This window comes from Heptranchias perlo, chromosome 18 (assembly GCF_035084215.1).
Source record: "Heptranchias perlo isolate sHepPer1 chromosome 18, sHepPer1.hap1, whole genome shotgun sequence".
Lineage (NCBI taxonomy): Eukaryota > Metazoa > Chordata > Chondrichthyes > Hexanchiformes > Hexanchidae > Heptranchias > Heptranchias perlo.
The window spans coordinates 40,739,879-40,763,657 of record NC_090342.1 but is presented as its reverse complement, the minus strand read 5'-3'; the positions used below and the strand labels follow the sequence as shown (position 1 = coordinate 40,763,657).

The 23,779-nt window shown below is 41.0% G+C and overlaps 1 protein-coding gene across 3 annotated transcripts in view; it reads left to right on the top strand.

The window, feature by feature from the left end:
• The window catches only part of LOC137334794 (proline-rich protein 5-like), a 101,027-nt gene that overhangs the window by 9,842 nt on the left and 67,406 nt on the right, over positions 1–23,779 (top strand). The window contains exons 1-4 of one of the 3 annotated variants that reach the window (XM_067999773.1): positions 17,857–18,156; positions 18,391–18,504; positions 20,178–20,258; positions 22,514–22,562. In XM_067999773.1, the coding sequence (XP_067855874.1) occupies positions 18,401–18,504; positions 20,178–20,258; positions 22,514–22,562 (234 nt within the window). In that variant the 5' untranslated portion in view covers positions 17,857–18,156; positions 18,391–18,400. The other 2 variants (XM_067999772.1, XM_067999771.1) reach the window with 2 other exon arrangements.

The following is a 23,779-nucleotide window of genomic DNA, read 5'->3' as shown; positions in this document are numbered from 1 at the left end:
AGTTTTATGTTTGTGGGCATTTTGTCTGTGGAGATGAAATAAGATGGATAGAACCCACTACACAACTAATGGCACTGTTGAAAGAAATAGGTTGGAAAGGATGAATGACCTTTTCTCATTCCATATTTTGTCATGTTCTTATAATCTTGGTGTTCAGAAATGTTTGTACTAGGGAAATTAAACACAATCTCATTACTGCAGGTTTATTATCCATAAATAACTGTAAATGCTATTGCCCATGCATATTCTATCCAAAACAGAAACAGGAAAATGCTGGAAACACTCAGCCGGTCAGGCAGCATCTGTGGAGAAAGGGGAAAAAAGTTAACTTTTCAGAACTACTGAGGTATGATTCTACAGGCATTCAGGCTCTACACAACCTGATATGTTGACTTTTTTTTCCTTTTCTCCACAGATGCTGCCTGACCTGCTGAATATTTCCAGCATTTTTCTTGGGTTTATCAGATTTCCAGCATCAGCAGTGGTTTTTTTTTTGTGTATTTATTAATTAAGGCCTTTTTTAAAGAGTAAGGCAAATAACAAATTTTATCCAAGTCGGAATGGCCATCTAAATGGCAGTAGTGTGAAACTTGAAAGGCAGTCTGAGTCGGCCGAATGAGAAAGATGGTGCTGTCTCTAATAGAACCAAATTCACATTGTGTAGGCGAACTAAAAGGGGAACTGTCTACTTACATTATGATGTGTCAGCGTGCAAGTCACAAGCTAAGATTCCTCCATGTATCTTGATTTGAACTGAAAAGGTGACCTAAATTTGCCTTTACTATGTGTCCTGAAATGAATTCAAGATAAATGAGAAGTGAATGCAGTTCAAACTGTAAAGTACTGAAACTGTTTTGGGAAGTCTATTCTATCAGAAACCTCTGCAATATACTAGATTTCCTCTGAAGTGCATTGTCTGGAATTTCCATGGGAATTCTCCTGATCTTCTGCCGTAATTTCGGCAGGACATTGGAGGAAATCCTGGAGAAATAGCCGGAGATTGGAAGAACCCCACAGAATTTCTCCCCCCCCCCCCCCCCCCATTTGTCTACAGCAGTTTTTCTTTGTTTGAGGAGGGAAATAACAGTATAATTTATCATGCTTATCACAATGAGGAATATCAGTGTTTGGGAATGGAAGGTATTCCCATATTCTACATCTCTACTATCCTGACAATGCACCTGAACCCCAACCTGACAAGACCATCCCCAAATTCACCACCTGATGTTTACCTATCCCAAAATAACCATTCTTGGCTCTGAGTGATCAAAGCAAAAAATGAGCAGCTTATGCCACAGAATTGCACTACTAAGAACTAGACTGAGACTGTCCAAAATGATTCCTTTCAGAATGAATTCAAAGGAACATTGTTGGTACTAAATAACATTTGCTCTTAGCAGCTGGTCTCCTTTGGTTTTTACTATAATTGTGATAACAAACAAACATTTGACTGCAGAATCTTCTTTCTGTCCCCAGATATTGCCAGTTGACTTGGTAAATATTGTATTGTACAGCATTATCAAACTGCTGGAAACAACTAGTGACAATTCAATAATGCTACACTTTTTTCAGCCAAATTATTGATTTGAATAAGCATGATTCTTTCCTTTTTTTAGTGTATTTTTTCTTCCTCCTTGTGTCAGCCGTGGCTCAGTGGTAGCACTCTCACCTCCGAGGCAGAAGGTTGTGGGTTCAAGTTCCACTCCAGAGATTTCAGCACAAAATCTAGAGTGACATTCCAGTGCAGTGCTGCACTGTCAGAGGTGTCGTCTTTTGATTGAGACATCAAATTGAGGCCCTATCTGGCACTATTTTAAAGAAGAGTAGGGGAGTTCTCCCCAGTGTCCTGGCCAATATTTATTCCTCAACCAACATCATTAAAACAGATTATCTGATCATTTACTTCATTGTTGTTTGTGGGACCTTGCTATACAAAATTGGCTGCTGCATTTCCTACTTTACAACAGTGACTACACTTCATATGTACTTCATTGGCTATAAAGCGTCTTGGGACGTCCTGAGGTCATAAAAGGCTCTGTATAAATGCAAGTTCTTTCTTTCTTTCTTGTGCTTCCCTCTGCCACAAACCACCTCCACCAAAGAGAACAAGTGATTTTCCTTCAGACCCTTCCAGTGCGAGTCTGAAACTGACCACTATAAAGTGCATGATTAGGCCTGGGTAGCTGTTATCTTCCTCAGTGTTTACATTTTCTTTCCTCCTTTCTTGAAAGTGCTGTCTCCTACTGAGAGATGGTTCTAATTGTGCCAGTTGGCCTTCTTTACCTCATCCAAATGGACATTGTTCATGTATTATCCTTGATGATTAGTATCACCAGGCTATTAAACCATGGAGGATTGCCACAGCAAAGCTTGATTCTGCCCTCACTCAGCTGGCATGCCTGCATTTCCAGCAGAGATAACTGGATAAAGATCAAGAAGCAGAACTCCAGACAGTCCCTCCCCCCCAGTCCAGGGGGACTGAACCTAATTGCAATTCCCTTACTGTCACCCAAACTGAGGTTAACTAACTCAGCACAGTCCAGGGAATGAACCTAGAACCTTACCAATCTGCACTAGGTGATACTGAGCCATTGGAGGGATCTTTAAATACAATTTGCAGAATCAAGGTCCAAATTCTATCCCCACCTGGTCTTTTGGCTTTCCGAGTGAGACTGAAAATTTAATGACACTGAGTGCCAAATTATGGGCTGTTTTGTTCTATAGCTTCACATCCATTCGGAACTGGATTGAAACCATCAGAAGAGAAAGAAGAAGAGACTATTTTTATCTCATTAGTCTGGACTGGATATCAAACCTTGCAATAGACGATGACAGAAAACTTTTTGACCGTCAAAGTTGTTTCTCCAAACTCTTAATTTCTGAAGCATTAAAGTAATGACAGCTGCTTCCCTGAGATGTGAGTCACCTCAGGAGACTAAGACTCAAGAGAGGGGTTGTCACAGCCACCCACCATGCAACCTCATCTCACTCGGAGCACCCCTTAGGAGTAGTAGATTGGGAGTTCCTACAGTAAATCAGCTGGCACAAAGGGTAGACACGCTACTAAGAAGTAGTTACAGATGGGGTGATTGGAATTGTTGGCACTTTTTGGTGGATATGTTGTCTGTAAAGTACACACAATTTGTGCACATGAAACTCTGAGTTCATTTCGGCATGTGCTTTCTCTTTTTGGGGTTAGAAGAGGGCAGGGGAAATGTAGATTTTTGTCTTACAGAGGACCTTTTCAAAAGTCTTAGGCAGTGAGATATTGTAAGGTTATGAGGGGAGAACAGGGAGGCATGAAGTGACTTTATTTGGTGAGTCAACCTTTATTGAAAGCACTGATCTATGTGTTGCATCCTCCTTTCTTTGACTGCTGGCTGTCCTGTTCCACATTTTCCCTTCCTAAGCACCCTCCTCATGCTGTGGGGAAGGAGGTCCTTCCAACCATCTCCATCGTCGCCTTTAGCTTCCAGAGGCAGCAAGCCTTTCCTCGTTGCGATATAATGCAGAATACAGCAAGCTACAGTGATTCTTGAGACTCTTGCAGAGCTGTAAGGTCGGGCTGCACCAGATTTATCCAGGCACCTAAAACAGGATTTGAGAATTCCTCTGTTCTATTCTATGACACTTCTTGTAGTGGCGTAGTCTCATTGTATCTGTTGTCTCCCTCTGTCTACAGAAGCCTACAGGAGTCATCAGCATAACTACAGGGGATAGCCCCCATCACCATTCAGCCATTCTGAGTCATGAGAGCTGGCATGACAGTTGTCACATAATGAAAGCATTATAGCAGCTTCCTGGGTATCAGGTATTGATGTGCTGGATAAGATGATTGGTATTGAGCACTTGAACTTTAATAGAATGAAAACCTTTCTTAGTCATAAAATTGAGGGGATTGTTAAATGGGACTTTGAGTGCCCCATGTCAATTGCTCCTTGCACCTGTGAGAAGTGGTGATCAGCTGTCTGACGAATGTGGCAAAGGGCACCTGATGCAGTCTGGAAGGATCCAATCACAGAGAAATTTAAGGCAGTGGTGATTTTGACTGGTAGAAATCATGCTGTTCTTATGGTGAAAGTGGGCTGCAGGTCTTCAGTCAGCAGATGACATATCTCCCGAAAGCCTTTTGGGAGAAGCACAGCCTTCTGAGGCCACGATGGCCAGAAAAGTCTAAGTAAGATCTTCTTGGGCTATAGACCCTTGTGGGTTGGGATGAATGTATAGGGGTCACCTTCTGTAATGCCTCACTTCAAGTGCCTTCAAGCTGGCTTTTTCCTCCTCCACCACTTCTTTCCCCATCTCTTTTTCTTCCTAACCTAAGAATGAAGGGATTCCCTTTGAGACATATGTATCCCCAATGAAAAGCAGTACGAAAGAGGCGGAAATTTAGGGGTTAGCCCCGCCCCCTTGACCCCAATTACATAGGTGGATCAGGTTCCCGGTAGTCTTAAAGTTGGAACTGATGTTTCTTTTGGAGGATAATCCAGGTGCAGTCTTTTTGTAGCATATTTGAGGCAGTAGCGTCCAAGAACAATTTGACTCCTTTTGCTATCCCAAATCGGCCCCAAAATGTGCATTAATTTGGAGGAAAATCCAAGCCAATGTAAGCTTTGGTTTATTTACAAGAATAGGCCAGTTCTGGCACAACCGTTAAAAATTTCTGAATATGGTATGTTTTGGTATTTTCACCTCCCACCTAAAAATTAATAACTCTCCTGAAGCCAAATTGCAGAATAGAAAGATGATTGTATATTCATTTCTTAGTCCTGGATTTTGAGTTTGTTTTTATTAATAGTAATGGACGAGGAGAGAAGTTCTCAAGTGCGTAGATAATGTGCGAGGCTCAGAATTGGTGCAGCTGATTTATTTTCATTTTAAAAAGTGTTTGTTGTGGGAGGTGAGAGTCTCGAGTTATCCTGTACTTGAAGAAACAAGAATATACTCCATGGGTATAAAAGCAGCACTTGTACAAAGCTGAGATAAAGATGTGGAACATGATGTGTAATGATCATGAAAGATAACTATGTTCATCTGAATTATCAATGATTGAAAAGATATATCTATAGGGCTAATGCTGCATCCCATGAAGCAGAAATGAACACAGGCTCAAGCATAGCCATATTCAGTTCCTCATCTGAACCATCTTGAGTGTGTAGAGATTCGTTTGTGTATAAGGTGTCAGGCCAGAGAGCTGAAGAAATACATAGGGAATTTACATCAAAAAAGAGGAGAATGAACCCAGAAAAATATCCTTTCCCCCAAAAAAAGAAAGTTACAGATATCGACACAGCAATTGGGGTCTCCACATGTTCTCACGTTTATAACTTAAAGCCACTGCTCAGGTCCAAGTAGGAAACAGATACTGTGTGTAAAATTTCAGCTGCATCCATCACTCCCCCCCACCCTCCAGCAAACACTCTGAAAGAGGATAACAGCCTGTGGACTGCATTTATATTCATCAGTCACTGAATATCTACCCAAAATGTCAGGCTATCTCTGACCGACATTGCTAATGAACAAAATATGAGAACAAAGGCTGGCTGAGTAAAAGTAAATTATTACCCGATACAACATTTAGGTTTATGTGGCAGTTCAGATATATTGGGGCTGTTTTCAACTGATGGTTGCCCGTTTCTCATCTGAAAAACGGATGGCCAGCAATTGAAAATTGGGTGGCTGGGGGGGAGGGGGTGGGGGGGAAATAGTGTGGGTGCATCTCGGCCACCCCATTAATACAACAAAAACAACTTGCATTTATATCGCGCATTTAAGATAGTAAAACGACCCAAGGCAATTCACAGGAGCATTATCAAATAAAATTTGACATCAAGCTACATAAAGAGATATTAGGACTGGTGACAGGTGGTCAAAGAGAGGTTTTAAGGAGCATCTTAGAGGAGGAGACGTAGAGAGGTGGAGAGTTTTAGGAAGGGAATTCTGGAGCTTAGGGCCTAGACAGCTGAAGGCTCGGCCACCAATGGTGGAGCGATAAAAATTGGGGATGCACAAGAGGCCAGAGTTGGAGGAATGCAAAGATCGCGGCGGGTTGTAGGGCTGGAGGAGGTTATAGAGACATGGAGGGTTGAGGCCTTGGAGGGATTTGAAAACAAGGATGAGAATTTTAAAACTGAGGCATTGCCGGACCGGAGCCAATGTAGGTCAGTGAGCACAGGGGTTATGGGTGAACAGGACTTGGAGCGAGTTAGGATACGGGCAGCAGAGTTTTGGATGAACTCAAGTTTATGGAGAGTGCAAGGTGAGAGAGAGGCTAGCCAGGAGAGCATTGGAATAGTCAAGTCTAGAGGTAATAAAGGCTTGGCTGAGGGTTTCAGCAGCAGATGAGCTGAGACAAGGGAGGAGACAAGTGATATTACAGAGGTGGAAGTAGGCGGTCTTAGTGATGGAGAGGATATGCGGTCAGAAGCTCAGCTAAGGATCAAATAGGGTCAAATACCCAAGGTCCGTGTGATGCAATTTTCAGTTGGGTCTGTATGGGCATGAAATAAAGTTGAATGGCTGTTTAAAAATGAAAATGTAGGAACTACCCCGGTTGTAGGATCCCAATTGCATTTTCAGGTACAAAAGGGAAGCGCTTGCACCATGCACGCTCTGCCCATTTGTACCAGTGGTGGCCCAACCAGCGATCCTTAAATGGACTGCTGGAGGTCACTCAAAAACGATCCAGGAAGCTTTACATTTTTTTCAAAAACGCAAGCCTGCTGCCAGCTTGTTTGACGCCCCCCTGCCCCGAGCTGCCAGCTGTATCAGCATGGGAGCTTGACGATCTCCAGCCCTTCCAGAACCGGCAGGCTGCAGCAGGGTACCCGCCTAGTGGCTGCAGCTCACCAACAACATGGAAACGAGGCCAGGGCCTCAAAATGGTTTAGGAGTCATGCCAGCACAAATGAGCGGATGGTGTAGCTGCTCTGCTGACTTTCTGAGCGCTACTTACAAATTGCCCCATTTCTTTTAAGTAGTACAGAACAGGCCTTGTATCAACCAGTGCTAGTTATGATCTCATGCTGCCTCATTGGGTGAAGTTTGCCAAGTGCAGTCCATCAGATGTGTCCTCAAGATATCATTCTGATATCAATTTTTGTACTTGTTTGATGCCTGATGGAAAACATGTGTGGTTTGGCGAAATTGACCTGTTGGCTTATGAACTGTTCCATGGCTATTATTCATCCTACTGACTGTGCATGTGTTGAGGGGAAGCACAGTTCAATGATCATAATGCTGCATCATTCACATGGGTTCTGATCCCATGCTGGGGATAGGGTTTCCAATCCTCCAGGATTGCCCTGGAATCTCCAGGACAGTGCTGCGAGTAATCCAGGAGAAAAATCATAGTGGCATTAAAAAAAAATTGTGTTTTTAAAAATTTTCTTTGAACATTTTTGTTTATTAGTTGCAAAAGTATTGGAAATGGTAAATAAAAGGCGTTGACTGACAGTGAAGAATCATCCAATCGGATAATGAAGTGTCTATTCAATTTCCGATTGGCATAGGAAGGTGGTGCACCATGAGGATGGACGTGTCGGGCGACCAATGGTGGGAGTGTGTGGGTGGGGCCAAAGGAGGCAGGAGATTGTGTGATGAAACCTACAGGAATATGTCCAACCAGAGTTGGCAACCCTAGCTAGGGTGCTCTTAACACATGACCGGGTTCAGTAAGAACATCCAAAAGTGAGAGATACAGAGACTACATGCAGCTGAATGATGGGTTGTAGAGGTCACATGCAAACAAATGCTAGGCTATAGAACCTTACTCCTGACAAACAGTAGGCTACAATGGCAACATGTTATGAACAATGAGCTATAGAAGTTACACACTGGCAAATAGAGGGCTTATAGAGTCTACACCTTAGTGTGAACTAACCACTATGGTTCCTCTGTTTCCTCATATGAAAAAACATTGGCCAACTACTTTTTTCAATAAGACAGTTGCGCTTTTAACATTAGTAGTTATTTAAAAGAGAGTAGTTGTAACACACTCTTACGCAAAGTCATTAAACAACAATGTAACCAAACAAGAAGGCCAAGAGAGATGCACTTTGTTCTGAGTGGGCTGGTATTTAAATGTGCACTTACCCTTTCATTGATTTTCATGGGAGAAGAAAATACCAATGTGAGATACTTCTCTGGCCTAGTCAGCCTTCAAGTAAAATACACTAAATAATGGGACATTGTATGATAAAGAGATGTAATTTTAGGACTAAGCACTTCTGTTGGAAAAGTGTTCACAAAAATACACAAATTTTATCCAGTGACGGTGTCCTGTGGGTTGTTTCCCCCAAAGCTCCACAGTTTTGTCATCTACATTATTCTTCAAGGGTGCTTCAGTAAGAACCATGCGGTTTTAATAAGTGTTGAATGTGTAATCAGAAGCTTTATTCAGTAACCAAATGGCCATTGAGTTCCACAAATCCAAAATGGATCAAACTATTGAGGCAGAGCCTGTGCAATGCTTATTTGTTTATGCTATTAGTATCCATGCATAAACTATGGATAGGTTTATAGTTATCCATGAAGAACAACAGAGGTGCAGTTGGTAACTGTGCTATTCTTCACAGTTGTTTCTTCCATAATTCCATGAAGAATTACCTGAAATTAAAGAAATGAGAGCCTTCACATTCAAAGCCAATGGGCCAGTGAAGGAGTTAATATCCGAGGCCAAGTGTACAAGCATTTATTGCTTTAGTGTGTGCTTAGTTGATGAAAACATTTCCCTCAGCAGTAGTCAAATAACTGATGCCTCAGCGCCCACCAGAACAATAACCGCAAGTAAGGCATTAACTATGGTAATGTTCATAACCTTAACAACTGATGGAAAACCATGCTTGAACTCTTTTCTTGTTACACTCATCTGAACATCAGGATTGCTTTTAAAAATCAAATAGAGTTATGACCAACATTAATATATTCCTTTGTTCTCTAATTTCTGTAAAGTCTTCTAAAATGTTTTCTAAAGTATTAATGATTTTATTGGGGAGGCATAGAGAATAACTCAGCCCAATTTTAAGGAGCAGAATTAACATTAATAGGCATGCAGCCATAAGGCCAGCGATGATTCAGTATCAACTCTGCATTTTCAGCTCCCTCACACTATTATCATCAACAATTACTATTTGAAATTTAAAAACCAGACAAAATGAAACTATCAATTATATGATTATTTTTAAATGGTGAAACCCCCACTTCAAACCGTTTAGCAGCAGCACTAAGAAAATAAATTCCTCTTAGCACACAGTCATCCTAATTGCATCTTACACATCAGGAAGGGACTGTCACTTGCCTTGCTGATCTCCTTTTATCTCTAAATCATGTTGTCCAATAGAAATCACTTACTGGCCACAGGTATGGCTACGACTACACCGTTTTAGCCACATGCACTAATTTTAGTAGAAAACTTCTTTCACACAACATAGGTAAATGTACTTCACCTATTAACAAACATCTACCATGAATCACTGTGAAACTTTTCAATCTTTCTCTTTCACCAAAGTGTGGAATTCTGGCATGAATTCATCACATCTTAATATAGCTTCTAGGTTTTTGTCCAGCAGTTGCAGGCAGTACTTTAACTTCATCAGAGTGATTGTTGAGAATATTGACTCGCATAACAAGATGTCCCAGACCCGGCCCTGCTCTCCATCCAGAACGAGGTTAAATGTTGCCTTCCCTTTGCCATGACCTGCCCTGTTGGAGCTGCTAGTTATTGGTTGGGCTTGCTTTTTTCTACTGCCCTTTAGTGGTTATTCCAGTTGGTTAAGCTGGCCATGGTGACAGCTCACCTCTTCATTAAATACTGGTGTTTCCATGGTGCTGAAGTCCAGTGTTTATTTTGTAATATTGAATTTTCCCTTCATTTTTGTCCAGTGCTCCATTGCCATAGGTTTGGATAAGATGTAAACCAAGGGCCCATCTTCCTGTTCAGAGATTAAAAGTTCCCTAGCAGTATTGAAAAAAGATCAGGAGCTTCTCCTGGTGTCCTGGCCAACATTCCTCCATCAACCAATATCACCAAAAACAAATTAACTAGTCATCTATCTAATTCCTGTTTGTTGGTTCCTGCTATGTGCAAACTGACCAATACATCTTTTGACACAACGGTCATTGTAATTCATTGACTTTGAAGTGCCTTGAGATGTTTCTGACAAGGATACTATGTGACGATATGTAAATGCAAGTCTTTATTTCAGAAAGTGTAACCAGAAAAAATTTCCCTCTCTGAATTTCTGGACTTAATTTGTAAAACACTGGGAAAATTCCAGTGGATGCAACCATACGACTATTTCAGAGAGCGCTAAGTAGAGGATTTGCTTATGTACATGAATTTCCAACTTTGCAAGTCATAAATTCCTGACAATAATGTCCACTTTGAATACTTGGGTAAATGATTAAAGAGCTTTCACAGGTGCTCTGCCCTTGAATTGGAATCATCCTTCATTCAGGGTTAGAAATCTGTCACACTTTAGCAATTGTGGTACTAAATGTTATTTTTAGAATGTTGGCAAAGCACAGATATATAGTGGCACATTCACTATCTGCACTCCCAACGTCTGACTTCCTGATTATCCACCAGAATTTTTATGGGACAAAGCCTTGCATGAGACATCACATCATAGCACAGCCTGGTAATACAAATCTCTTATTGTCTGTCATAAATAACCTTCACAGTTAAAGAAAGATGAACTTTAATCAATGAAGTCATTGTATGTGTCTTCATTCTAATGCCAACAGTATTGCTGTAAAATACATGCTAGTCCAAAATTCGGCTATGCTTAAATGATCAGCCAATTTGCCTCATCCAACCGGGGGAGGGAGAGTTTGCTCCATTATAGCAAACAATTGAGATTCTGCTGTATCTCAGAGCACCTTGTTCAAAATACATATTTTTGTTTTAAACTCAAGTGTTACAATGTTTAGACTGTGCCTGATATTTCCCTCATGATCAGCGCCGAGGACCACATCATAAGTGAGCCGTCATTCCTTACAGACTGAAACGTGAGCTCATGTGCACAATATCTGGTACGCAGCATTCCCAGGGTTGAGCAGGATGCCCCTGTTACTGTAATTTGCTCAACGGAAATGTCACGATCCTCTCGTGTCCTGGTGTTCAGATGAAGGCAGAATAGCCACACTGTGTGAATGTGGGTATTAGGCTATAATCTATGATTTGGGTTTACAAAGTAAAAAATTAAACAGTAACAAGAAGTTGGGACAGCTCACAACTCGCAACTCCCACTGCAACATAATCAAAGATATGACACTTCAATAACTGTCTAAATAAAGCTGAACCTGGACAAATGCCCTTAACACCAAACTTATATGTCAGGTTGAACCCACTCCAATGGACTTTCACTTGTTCAACCCTTCATATTTCTAGAATAAGAAGAACTGTTAAAATAGAAAAAAAAAGAAAGGATTGCATTTATATAGCACCTTTTATGACCGCAGGATGTCCCAAAGCGCTTTACAGCCAATGAAGTCACCATTGTAATGTAGGAAACGCAGCAGCCAATTTGCATATAGCAAGGTCCCACAAACAATAATGAGATAAACGACCAGATAATATGCCGGAATTGCTCGTAAAATAACAGTGAGCCTAACAGCGCTCACCGTTATTAATGGGCAAATCGAAGAGCAAGTTCCGGTGACCGTACATGCGCAGTCAAACGCGGAAATCAGGAACTTGCTTTTCCTGATTCCCTGCTGATCTGACAGCTTCACATTAAAGAGATATCACAGGCAGGAATCAATGGAACAGCAAAAACTTGCATTCCTGCTGAGCTGGAAACTAACTAATCTTGCCAGAAAAAAAGGTACGCTGAGTTATATCAGTCTTAAACTAACTTTTAACGACGTGGTAAGTATTGACTGCCAAATAACCTCACTGGCACTGAAAATTAACTTTTAAAAACGTGGAGTTGCATTGCTCCCGATTTTAATAGTTTTTGGACATTTAAAAAATGTTATTTTTAAATTTTAAAATTTAAATTTTTTTTACTTTTTCTGTCTCTTTTTATCTCAGTCTTTTAACCTTACCCTCTCTTTATTTCGCTTTTTCTATCTGATTTTATAGTACATTTACTAATCATATCTGGTTCTTACTCTGCACGGTTTGTGAATGAGATTCACTTCCTGGTTCTCACAGCGTGGCTTGCTTCAAGCTGATTGGTGGAGGGGACATAGCAATCCTTTTCCCCCTCTCACAGCTCAGAGAAGCCCGGGAAAGGACGCTGCACTTCTTGCAGTTCTCAATTAAAACAAGTTGACGCAAAAAGACTGTGGTAACTTAGTGGGTGAGTTCAAATCTAAGGAGCGGCGGGCACCATTGGTTCACCGCTCAGAGCAATTTCTGGGCCATTCTGTTTTATTGATGTTGGTTGAGGAATAAATATTGGCGAACTCCCCTGCTTCAAAATAGTGCCATGGGATCTTTTACATGCATCTGAGGGGGCAGGCGGGGCCTAGGTTTAACATCTCATCTGAACAACAGCAACTCTGACAGTGCAGAACTCTCTCAGTACTGCACTGGGAGTGTTAACCTAGACATTGTGCTCAAGTCTCTGGAGTGACCCACAACCTTCTGACTCAGCGGCGAGAGTGCCACCACTGAGCCATGGTTGGCACCTAATGGCCAAAATGAAATGGCCAAAAGTTTCAGAATATATTTCTTGCCTGGACATTGAACAGCCAATCAACCTTTTAAGTCTGAGTCATCCTGTGGGACATCTGCTGCTGTGGGAAAGCAATTGCTTAAGTTCAGGTTTTTCAGGCACTTGACATTTACAATCAACAATAAAAATATACAGTGTTACCTGGCTGGCTGTAACACCTACTAACAACATGCAGTCTACTCTCGTTCATTCAAATGCATTTTTTGCTCAACGAATATTTGGCTTATCCAGTAGTTCAAATTAAGTAATTTTGGAACAGCACAAAAAAAAATCAAAGCAAGTCGTGAAAAGCACGTAACTGAAACTTGAACACTGTATAAGCTGTGCAATGCAATGTTCAGTCACTTCACAAACTACTCTATGATTGCTGACAGCACATTCGTCCACAAAGTACTTACTGTAGAGAAAGTTCCATCAGGACATCCAGCTTAATTGTCAGCCACTTCATCAGTATGACACAAAATTGGATGCCATGGCCATAATGAGGGCTGGTTCCACTACTTCTGCTCACTGGATTCTCTCACTTGGTCCTCTTCTTCACTTTCAGTCCCACTAGTGGAAGCATTCTCCCATACATCATCAACAATTTCCATGTCAGTCAACAATCTGGACGTCGAGGCCTCCCTTTCAACGCCTATGATACATTCAAATTTCACGTGTGGTGGCTGTTGTTATGGAGAACTCGGATAGCTCAGAGGTTTGTTGCTTCAGAGTCAGTTCTTGTTATCTGTGTGAGATCCTCACCTGTGTCAGATGCAGCTGCTTCCCCTGCTGGTGGTATGAATTTACAGTGCTGAAAGCAGTTGCCAATGGATTCTGCTTCCAGACACCAGTACTTCACATGAGCCCACAGCTGTCAGCCTTGTGATGCCAAGACTCAGCCACTCTTATGAGACGAGCCATTCACACCTTTTTATTGTTTCTGCAGATTACAGGCAGAGTAACACAGGGGTTTTGAAATTCTCAATAATTCCTAATCACGGAGCCCAATTGTCGATGCTTTCTGTGGGAACATTGCTTGCTTCCCCTTGTGTGGATCTGGACTTCGATTGTGTGGTGGTTTTGGAAGCAGCTGATCCATGATGCAAAAACAGGATCAATTACAAATTCTTTGGCAAATTCAATTGTCTTTTCCAACAAGACGAGATTGGAAAACCAAAGAAGGTTAGCTGCTCTGGCATGCTTGAACAAAGCTGAATTCAAAATTAAGCAGCAGATTTCACTGGTCAGAACCCATTTGGGGTAGAAGTTTGAATTCACCAACGTTTTGAATGGGGAGGTTCGAATGAAATAATAAATTTTCAATGAAAGGCATATTTTGCATGAATTCAATTCAAATTAACAGATAATTTGCATTATGTAATTTCAAGTTGAGAGCGGACTCCTCAGGTGGGTAAGCAATTAGCTCTCTCTCTGTAATCAGGTTCCAAAACAATGACAACTTCCTGGCCCAGGAGTCAAAGGCCATTGAAATCATCTGATGAGGTCTGATGTCTGCATGTTCTAGCACCTAGCCTTTCAGAAGGGACAGCTTTCCACAGCAAGTGGCTGTAGCACTTGAAACTATCTTTAAACTCCAGTAGAACATGTTAAAGAAAGACTTGCATTTTCATAGCACCTTTTACAACCTCAGGATGTCCTGAAGTGCTTTACAGCCAATGAGGTTCAAATAAATCATGAGAAAATATTATCGGAGAAGAAAGGGACAGAGACTGAGACTATGAGGCAGTGAGAGCTAAGAACACTGTTGTAAAGGGGGCAAGAGATAATCAAAAATTAAGGGTGAAAAATAAGGAAAAGTATAAAAGTCAATAATCCAATAAATCGGAGTCAAAGTTAAGTGTTATGTGTATCAATGCACAAAATATTCAGAACAAAATTGGAGAGTTAGAAGCATGAATAACTATGGAGGGATATGATGTAGTAGCTAAAACAGAGATGTGGCTTAACTTTGGACAGGTCTGGTAATATACTCCTTCAGTTACGTGGACAGACTGGAGAAGGGGTTATTCTCCTTAGTGCAGAGAAAGTTGAGAGGAGAATTGATAGAGGTGTTCAAAATCATGACGGGTTTAGATAAAGTAAATAAAGAGAAACTAACCATTGGCGGAAGGGTCGAGAACCAGAGGACACAGATTTAAGGTGATTGGCAAAAGAACCAAAGGTGACATGAGGAAAAACTTTTTTTACGCAGCAAGTAGTTATGATCTGGAATGCGCTGCCTGAAAGGGTGGTGGATGCAGATTCAATCGTGACTTTCATAAAGGAATTGGATAAATATTTGAAGAGAAAAAATTGTGACTAACTGGATTGCTCTTACAAAGAGCTGGTACAGGCTCAATGGGCTGAATGGCCTCCTGTGCTGTAACGATTCTATGATTCGATTACAAAATGTGCTCAAATTATTTTAATTCAATTATTTCAAGACCAATGCCACTAAGGTCTTTGATCTAAATTGACACTGACAATTTAACTTTAATACACATTTTTGATCATTTTATCATGCATTTCTGCCTTTTAAAAATATCCTGTTACAATTGCTTAATCTGCTTGTGCTGTTGTTCCTTAATTAACTTTAATGTGACAATTTGTCTTAAAATGATATTGGCTGTCTGACTGTGCATGTTAGAAATGCCAAATGGTCAGAATTACCACGGTTAGTTCGTGGCATGCAGAATAACAGATGGTCACAGGTGAACAGCAGGTATGCCTGTTACCCTGAGTTAGTTTTAGGCCAGTCTGACTGCAACTCATGAATCCACAAGTACACCTGAAAGCCCTATACCATCAATTTATTTACTCACCTGCAATTATTTTGCACATTATATACAAAATGCTATTTTATTCCCTTGATTTCCATTGGCAACAACTGGTTCCTGCCACATCAGAGTGAGTAGACTGTCAGGGTAATGAAGAACAATGGAATTTCACGGAGGCCGAGGGATGGGAGAGGGGTTCACCACACTGCATATCTACATACTTAGTGCAAAACTACAAAACATTTAGGCATATCAATCAGTTTACAGAGATTTATAAGTTTCAAAAAATACAAGCAAAAGATGTAAAGTTCCCTGCATATGGAAAACAAACCATTCATCTAGTTATTTGTATAGCATTGAAACCTTCCCATTTGGAATTTATGTATCATGTATGAACTACTTTACATTACTTGTACATTTACCTAGGTAATCATTAATCCTGCAACTCTGGTTTAAATTGAATCATATAAATTATAGCAACTATTTGGCTATTGCTACCTGAGCTACTGCTAATGCTTCAATCGGGGTGATGTACTCTAATCCCATGTCCCTACCCTTTTCCATATCTTTTTCTAATGATTATCAAAGTCCCTTTTAAATTTGCCTCAATTGTTACTTGTATGCAAAACATTTCATGTTCTAATAACCTGTGTAAAAAAAAACTTCTAATTTCTTTCTTCATCTAGTTCTAGTTTTGAATTTATACCTTGATACCAATTTGCCAACCAGCATAAATAATCTTTCACTATATACTCTCTCAAAACCTTTCATGACTCTGAAAACCTCTAATAAATTCCCCCCTTAGTATTCCCTGTTTCGATGAAAAAATTTTGACCTTTTCTTCCCAATTATAATTTCTTATTCCCAGTATCATTCCAGAGAATCTTTGCTGTACCCTCTCTATGGCTCTAGTATAATTTCTTAAAAAGCATCTTCACCATTCCCTTGTTCTCAAGTACTTCATCTCTAATTGGGCCCACTCAGTCTATGACGATCCATTTACTTTTTACATGCTTAAAAAAGTCCTTGCTATAAAATAAAACAACGGGATGCATTTCATCGGGACTTCTGCCACATTGGCGCTGTAACTTCAGCTGAAAATGGAGTTTCTGCCAAGCTTCTACCGAAGTTACAGTGGTGAAATGTCAGCTTAGTTTATGTGCTTAAGTCTCTGGAATGGGGCTTCAAGTCACAATCTTCATCTCAGAAGTAAGAATGTTACCATTGAGCCAGTGCTGCATGGGAAGTGTCTTTAATTAATTTGAATTCTGTGCCTGAATCTGAATCATTAATTGTTTCCATTCAAGCATAAGACTCATGAGCTCTTAATGTGGGTGAGGTTTCAGAGTGAAACACAACAAATTGTTCAACTTTTTGTTCAACTTAAAATTAATATTTAAAAACGTGGGGGTAGAGTTTACGCTTTGGGCGCAATTGGGAAATTGTGCCCAAGATGCATATGAAATTGTGCTGGCTTGGTTACGCTTCAAGTTTCCGCTAAAATTCATTTACATAATCACAAACGTAAAATCTTCCATGATCCAGCGCAATCGGGCAGTGTATAGCATGTAATTGTTTCTTTTTTAAAAAAACTTTCTATTAAGAAGTGTTCCTTGATGTACTTTATGATGATAACCTGGTGCTGTTTTATTAATAGAGCTGAAAATGGGTTTATCATCAAAAATTAGCATTTTTAATAAGGGTATCCAGTCTGCCGCCTGTGAGTTACTGATTCAAAATCACTGAAAATGACTTTAAAAAAATTATACTGAACTATTTAGTAGTTTCATTTGTGTACACTAGTCAGTTTCTTAGTAAATTAAATATTTTTTGATATGAAAAACTTTTAAAACGTGCTTACTAGTTCCTGTGCGCCTAAAAAAATTAGCGCAATTTGAAGAGCCTTCCCAAACCAGCGGAATATCTCAATATCGATCTGGGGGCATGACCAGTTTTGTGGGCGGGACCTGATTCTGCCGAATTGAATCTTGAACCAGCGTAAAAGATCAAGGAAAACAGAAATGTAAGTGGTTTTAGGCGTAACTCACCTACGTTTTAAATTCCCCGATGTTTTGCACTGGTCCGGCCGGTTCCACCCAGACTACAGTGGGATGTGGGCACAAAACTAGTGGAAACAAGCGGAAACTCCCCTCCCCCTCCAACCTTTTGAAGGGTCAATAGAAACATTTTTTAAAACTGCACTTTTAGCAATTAATTCAAAACGTGTGACCAATCTGTACAATGGCAGGAAGTGAGCTGGTGCCCATACTATGTTCAGTACAAGGTGCAAAGTGTCATAAAAGATTTTCTCCCTTTTAGTTCTATTTAAGGAAATTGCGACAGGAACATTTTGCACACTGTTGCGTTTCGCACTTTCTTTCTGTAATGGAACTGTTGGCCTTCTTCTTGTTCTTGATGAAAGTTTTATTTTTTGCTTAAACCCCGCTGCCAATATATTTTAAAACTTTTTTTTCCCTCACAAACTAATCCTTCTGAAAGCAGCACAGATTGAGTCACGTTGTCAGATCCGCTGCCCGGCAGTGTATGTGTGGGTTGTGCACTATTTACGTGTGTGACTTTTTTCCCCCTGTACTTACTGTAGGTTGCTGCTTACAGTTACCACAGTCGGCAGTCACTGGAATGTGGAATGCAGCTGAAAGTGCTCCCTCCCCCAAAAATATAAACTCTTGGTGAAATATTAACCGTTATTTGTGAGACTCTTTCTGTTTTTAAAACCACTTTGATAAGAGTTGGGTTTTTGGCGGGGTCAGGCTCGGTTTTATCAAATGTGGTCCTTTCTGAGGCCAACTTGACTGTGGGCACTGAAAGGTTTCTTTTCTTCCCCCCCTCCCCCTCAATGAAGATTTCCTCTCTCTCAGACACCCACGCGGGCTTCTCTCTTTGCCGTGTGCGTTTTTTGTACTAACCATGAGGAATTTCCGCAGACCGAAGTTCATGAGTTCACCCAGCCTCAGCGACCTGGGCAAGAGCGAGCAGGCAGCCTTGGAGGAGCGGGGGACCCAGCAGAGACGCGCCGGCTCCAACGCCACCTGGAACAGGTAAAAGGCTGCGAGCAGCCGCGCTCCCACATACACTGTTTACAAATGGGGCTTATTCCTCAGTAATGACACTCGCTCGTTGTTGTTTTTAAAATCTAACCTATCCGATGCAAATTTATATTATACAAACCCGCAGATCCGTCTATTCAAATGGGTTTGTAATCTGCCTCCTATAGGGGGGCAATCTTAACCTAACCCGCTCGTCGGTAAACTGGGTGGGTTAACCTGACTCACCGGGTGGAAAATCGTGATTGGGTGCAACGCGGGTTTTACACCCCGCCTGATTTTACTCTCTGTTGAGGTCAATGGGGAGTAAATTGAGCGGGGTGTAAAACCGGCGTCCCACCCGATCCCGTGGATTTCCCTCCAGGTGAGTTAGGTTAAAATTACCCATCTCTGCTAATATATCTCACTTCCCCAGTATTTGCAGTTCTGCGTTTTTTTCCACCCACTCCCTGTTCGCGACCGCCAGTTTGCCCGCTCTCATCCCAAGTAAGTGGATATACAGTCCCACTCCCAGACATATTCAACAGCCCTCCCTGCTGTGCGGTGCATGCACCCTGGTCTTACCAAGGAACATTACCTCAACAACAGAGATTCTTGTCGTTTCTGGGTTTAGCACAGTAATCTGCATCACCAAAAGGAGGTCAGGTTTATTGGATGCCCTCATCCTCACCCCACAAAGGAAACGTTCAGGAGTGAGGTGCTAGCTACACTGTTTATATGCTGGGCAATATCTACAAAGGAACTACTGAATTTTATACAATAAATTAACATACATAATAAAAAATGAGTTACAACCCAAGACTATGCTTTTAAGTATTTGAAGATATATATGATTTGTGTAAACAGCCTATATAGCAGTGATGGGCTGAATTCTCAATAATATACATCTTTGGCATCATCTGCAGCTGGAGCATCTTAGACAGAGCTCCTCAAACAGGTTTTAACTTGCTGAGCTAATGGGTACATGCTAAAGACAACTTGTGTCCCCAGATGGGTACTTTGAAACTAGTTTCTCTGTAATAGAATTGTATTAAACTCTGAGACATCCGCCTGTGAAAGGCAAGTATTTATTATTAATCTCATGCTTGCAATAGTTTTTTTTAAAATAAGTGGAATTGTTTGTAACGCTGCTAACGTTTAAGAAATTGCATATTTGAAAAGAGAAAAGTTAATGCAAAGCCTGCTTTCTGCCACTAGATGTTTGTAGAAATATGATCAGAGCCTTCCTCCAAAGAAAAGGGCCAGGCCTGTGAACAGTCTTTGTTAATCAATCAAGCCCCTTGTGTGTGAACCTGCACCTACTAGTCCTGGTCTGTGTACAGTTATGCTTAGTCATCCCTTTTAAACTAATTAGTGAAACCCACCAGATCCTTATTAATAAAGGAAATTAACTGCACTTTAACTCACAGCTGGCAGCCGCTCAGCGACCTCCCAGCCTCACCACTGGATTGATTTAATTTAATTGGAGTCAAAAAAGGACAAATAATTTATAAGACTGCGTGAAATTTAATGCAAAAAATGTGAGCTACTAACTTGAAATGCAGAAGTCCGACTGACCACCAGTCACTGCAATGTGCTAACAGGCAGTACCAGTGTGAAGTCCCATGACTATTACATTGCTCCAGTTTTAGACAAATGCTGAATAACATCCTTTCTTTGTTTTCCAGTATACAGAATGCTGTAATTGCTGTGTTCCAGCGGAAAGGTTTACCCGATAATGAACTTTATAATCTCAATGAGGGAGTCAGGTGAGCAGGAGGCAAGCATTTGTGTATTTATGAGGTGAACCTTTTTATCGCCTTGAAACGGTGGACTGTTTAATTGAGCATGCTTGATTTAAGAAGGAGGTCTTAAAACAAGCAATTCCCATGGTTAATTTGATCCACTGTGATTAGCCGGTCATTCATGAATTTCTTCTTCTTATGGAGAAGGTAAGTTTTGGTGAGGGAAAATGGTGCTTTCAGTAATAAAATACTCTCCTCAGCTAGGGCATGTGAAAAGACAGTAAATCTATCTGGTATAAGGTAATTGCACTTTAATTTTCCTTTCCCCTTCTCCCCAGTGACAAATATTTTCATGTCTGCTTCGCTGGTGTTAGCTACGAGACCTGTCAGCAAGCAAGCAGCTTCATAGGGATCAACAATGATCAGCATCCTTTCTTATTCTGGAATCATGGCTGGGAAGTGTCCAAGTTGGGACATTTCAGTGCATTAAACTTTTACGGTCTCCTACAGGACCGTAAAACTCAACCTTATTTTTTTCCTCCTCCCATTTTCTTCCCTACCCCTCTTAAACACAAGGCAGCAAGTCTTTCTTGGGAATGCACTTAAGGCAACTGTGGTCCTCCTGTAATTCACCTATATGGCTATTTTTATAATATATTCAAGCTTGGGGTGGGCTATTTGACTGGCTCATCTCAGCTGAGCCTGATTCTGTCCTCTGTTGATGTCCACACCTGCATTTCCAGTAGTGATTACTAGATAGTGATCAGGAGAGGAACAACAAACTCTTCCTTACACCAACTGTAATGCGCCCATTGCATCCCTGGCTGAAATGGGCTTACCCAACACAGACCAGGAATGGAACTTGCAACCTTTCCCTGTGAGATTTCAAATCACAGTCCTCTGATAGGTCTCTCATGCTGTACCAGCAGAGCTTTCTAGCTGCCCTCAATTTGTTGGTGTGTATGTGTGGCAAGGTTTGCATAAGGAATATGCTGTGTGTAACATCAGTAAGAGACACTTGTGCCAGTGAAAACACTCATTGCACCACATTAAAATAAATTAAATGAATTCCAGCACTACCGGTTAACACTGGACAACTTCTTTACCTTTCCGAGCTGAATGCTATCCCAGCATTGTAGTATTATTAGTCATGCCCTGGCTGAGATCAACGACCTCAGCATAAACCAAGGATTGAATCTGGGACCCTCCTGTCTATATGATTCACACCTCATTGTGCTTTTTCCCCACAGAGGGAGTAGCCCTTCATTTAAATAGTGAACACTTACAAACTATGAATAATGCATCTCATGTTGCTTCACTTTTTCTACATGTTTCAATTTATTTTCTGAGTATTTAGTTCAAACAGTGCTAATGACAGCATTGGTGAACAAATATAGAGAGGCTTAGTCACATAACTCAATATAAAAGACTTAAGTTAACATCAGTAAAGATGCACATTGTTGAAGTCTAAAATCTCTCCAAATCCATGCTTTAAATTGTACCATAAGCAGCTGTGGTTATTTTTTTTCCAATTTTCTCACCTATTCTGAGGTGCAAACTCTTAATGGAGTACTCCCAGTGACTGATATTTGACCTGAAATGTACAGAAAACAGACTGCAATAATAAAAATGTGTTGATGATAAATATAGAACATAACACATGGGGTGGAGTGTTTCACTTGCTAGTAGCAAGTCAAGAGGTTGAAATGGTGTTAAACCATAAAAGTGACACTGGGAGATTGATCCAAAACCATCTGAAACCTATGCTGTGCTGTGTATTCTTGAACACACATTGTTTTTTTACTGTGTGTGTATGTATGTGTGCACACGCGCATGTGTAGCTTGTTTTGAGTGATTTTATTCTGTTTTAGTCAACGTTTTTGTTTGTTTTAAAGCATTATTAAGTTGAAGTGGTGCTTTTAATTTGTGTGACTTTTGAGTTGGTAATTGTTTCCTTTGTTAAGTTTACTATTCATCGAGGTGTGGGAACACTTTCCAGTGTCACCATCAACACTAGCCAAGGTCAGTATATCATAGTTAAATGCAGAGTAAAGCTCACTCTACTCTGTCCAAACAATGTGCCTTGGTCGCAAACTCAGAAAAGTACCACTTACTGCAACAATGTGACATTTTTTCCTTTCTCATACCATCCTCCTATGGCCTGTTTGGGTGAGCTTACTAGTTAAGGGCAGTTTTGTGCTGTGGATCCATGCCATCCAGGAACTGGTTGAGACTGTCCAGACTCACTTTTAATCTTGATTTTCCCTTTCTTGGTACAGGCGGTTGTTGAAAACTGAGCTTGGATCATTTTTCACTGAGTATCTTCAGGTCAGTATGACATATTTTTCTTCAGTCACCACTCTGAAATGCTAATGTATGACAGACCTTGAATTTGCACATCTGCAATACTGATCTCTGCCCACATAGGGTACAAGTGGGAAACTGTCAACACAGTTGTACACAAGCTCCCATCTGGGGGTGAGGAGGAGGGAGGGTGTCAAAGCTTGGTCATTGAACTCATATCATTGTACTGGTCATCCACATTTAATGGGGCCTTGCTGTCTGAAACCAGGCTCCTCAAGACCCTTTACAAAGCTTTAGTGACACTGCATGTGTGTTGATAATATTTAGCATGTTGTGACATCATTGTGACAATTTGTACATATTGTGGACTATTGTATTTAGAATTAGGATGAAGGAGAAATGAAACACACTTGGAGATAGGAGGAAGTATAGTTATTCTCCAGCAGGCCTCGTCATGGTTTCTGTAGTGGAGATTCTTCCAGGAACTGGGCATTCCCCAAATTGATGGTATTGTGTGTTTTTTTTCCTCTCTCAGAGAAGAACCACTATGCAGTTTACATTTTTTGACTGAGCTTTTTAAATAACCTTCCTCTGACCAGTGTACTGTTGTGGAGAAATCCAAGCCTGCAACACTGCATATTTCCACCACTTGAACAGCGACCGTTGCCAGCTCTTGCTGGTAGATTTCTAGCTAGTGGAAATGAGCTAGGAGGGATACATTGTCCACAATACCAAACACCCTGTCAAAGGGGCTCACTTTTGAGCAGTGTCTTCCACGGGGGCCGCTGTCATAAATTCATTACCACACTTCACCACAGAGAGCTGTAACATGGATGTGTAACTTACTACATAGTGAGCTCCTCCGCTGGTTTCAAATATGCCACATGGGCTTGTTATCACAGGATGGGGGGAAGGGACCAGAGAAATTATGGTTGTGTTAGAAGTGCCGGTCTTGTCCACCACCATTCCTTTCCTCCCCCACCCCGGTCTCCTACCCACTCTATCGTAGGACCTCCATCTCTTTGCAATTCTTCGCCGATATTCTCCCTGCCCTTTCTAAGCTCATCTCGCTCATAAGATCCTCCTCCTGTTCCTTCCCCTCTTCACTCAACTCCTGACCATTCTGTTTCCCTTTGTCACTTCCAGATTTGATTATTCCAACATTCTCTTTGCTCTCTCATTCTGCACCCTTCATAAACTCCAACTGTCCAAAACTCTGCTGCACATATCCTTTCCTACAC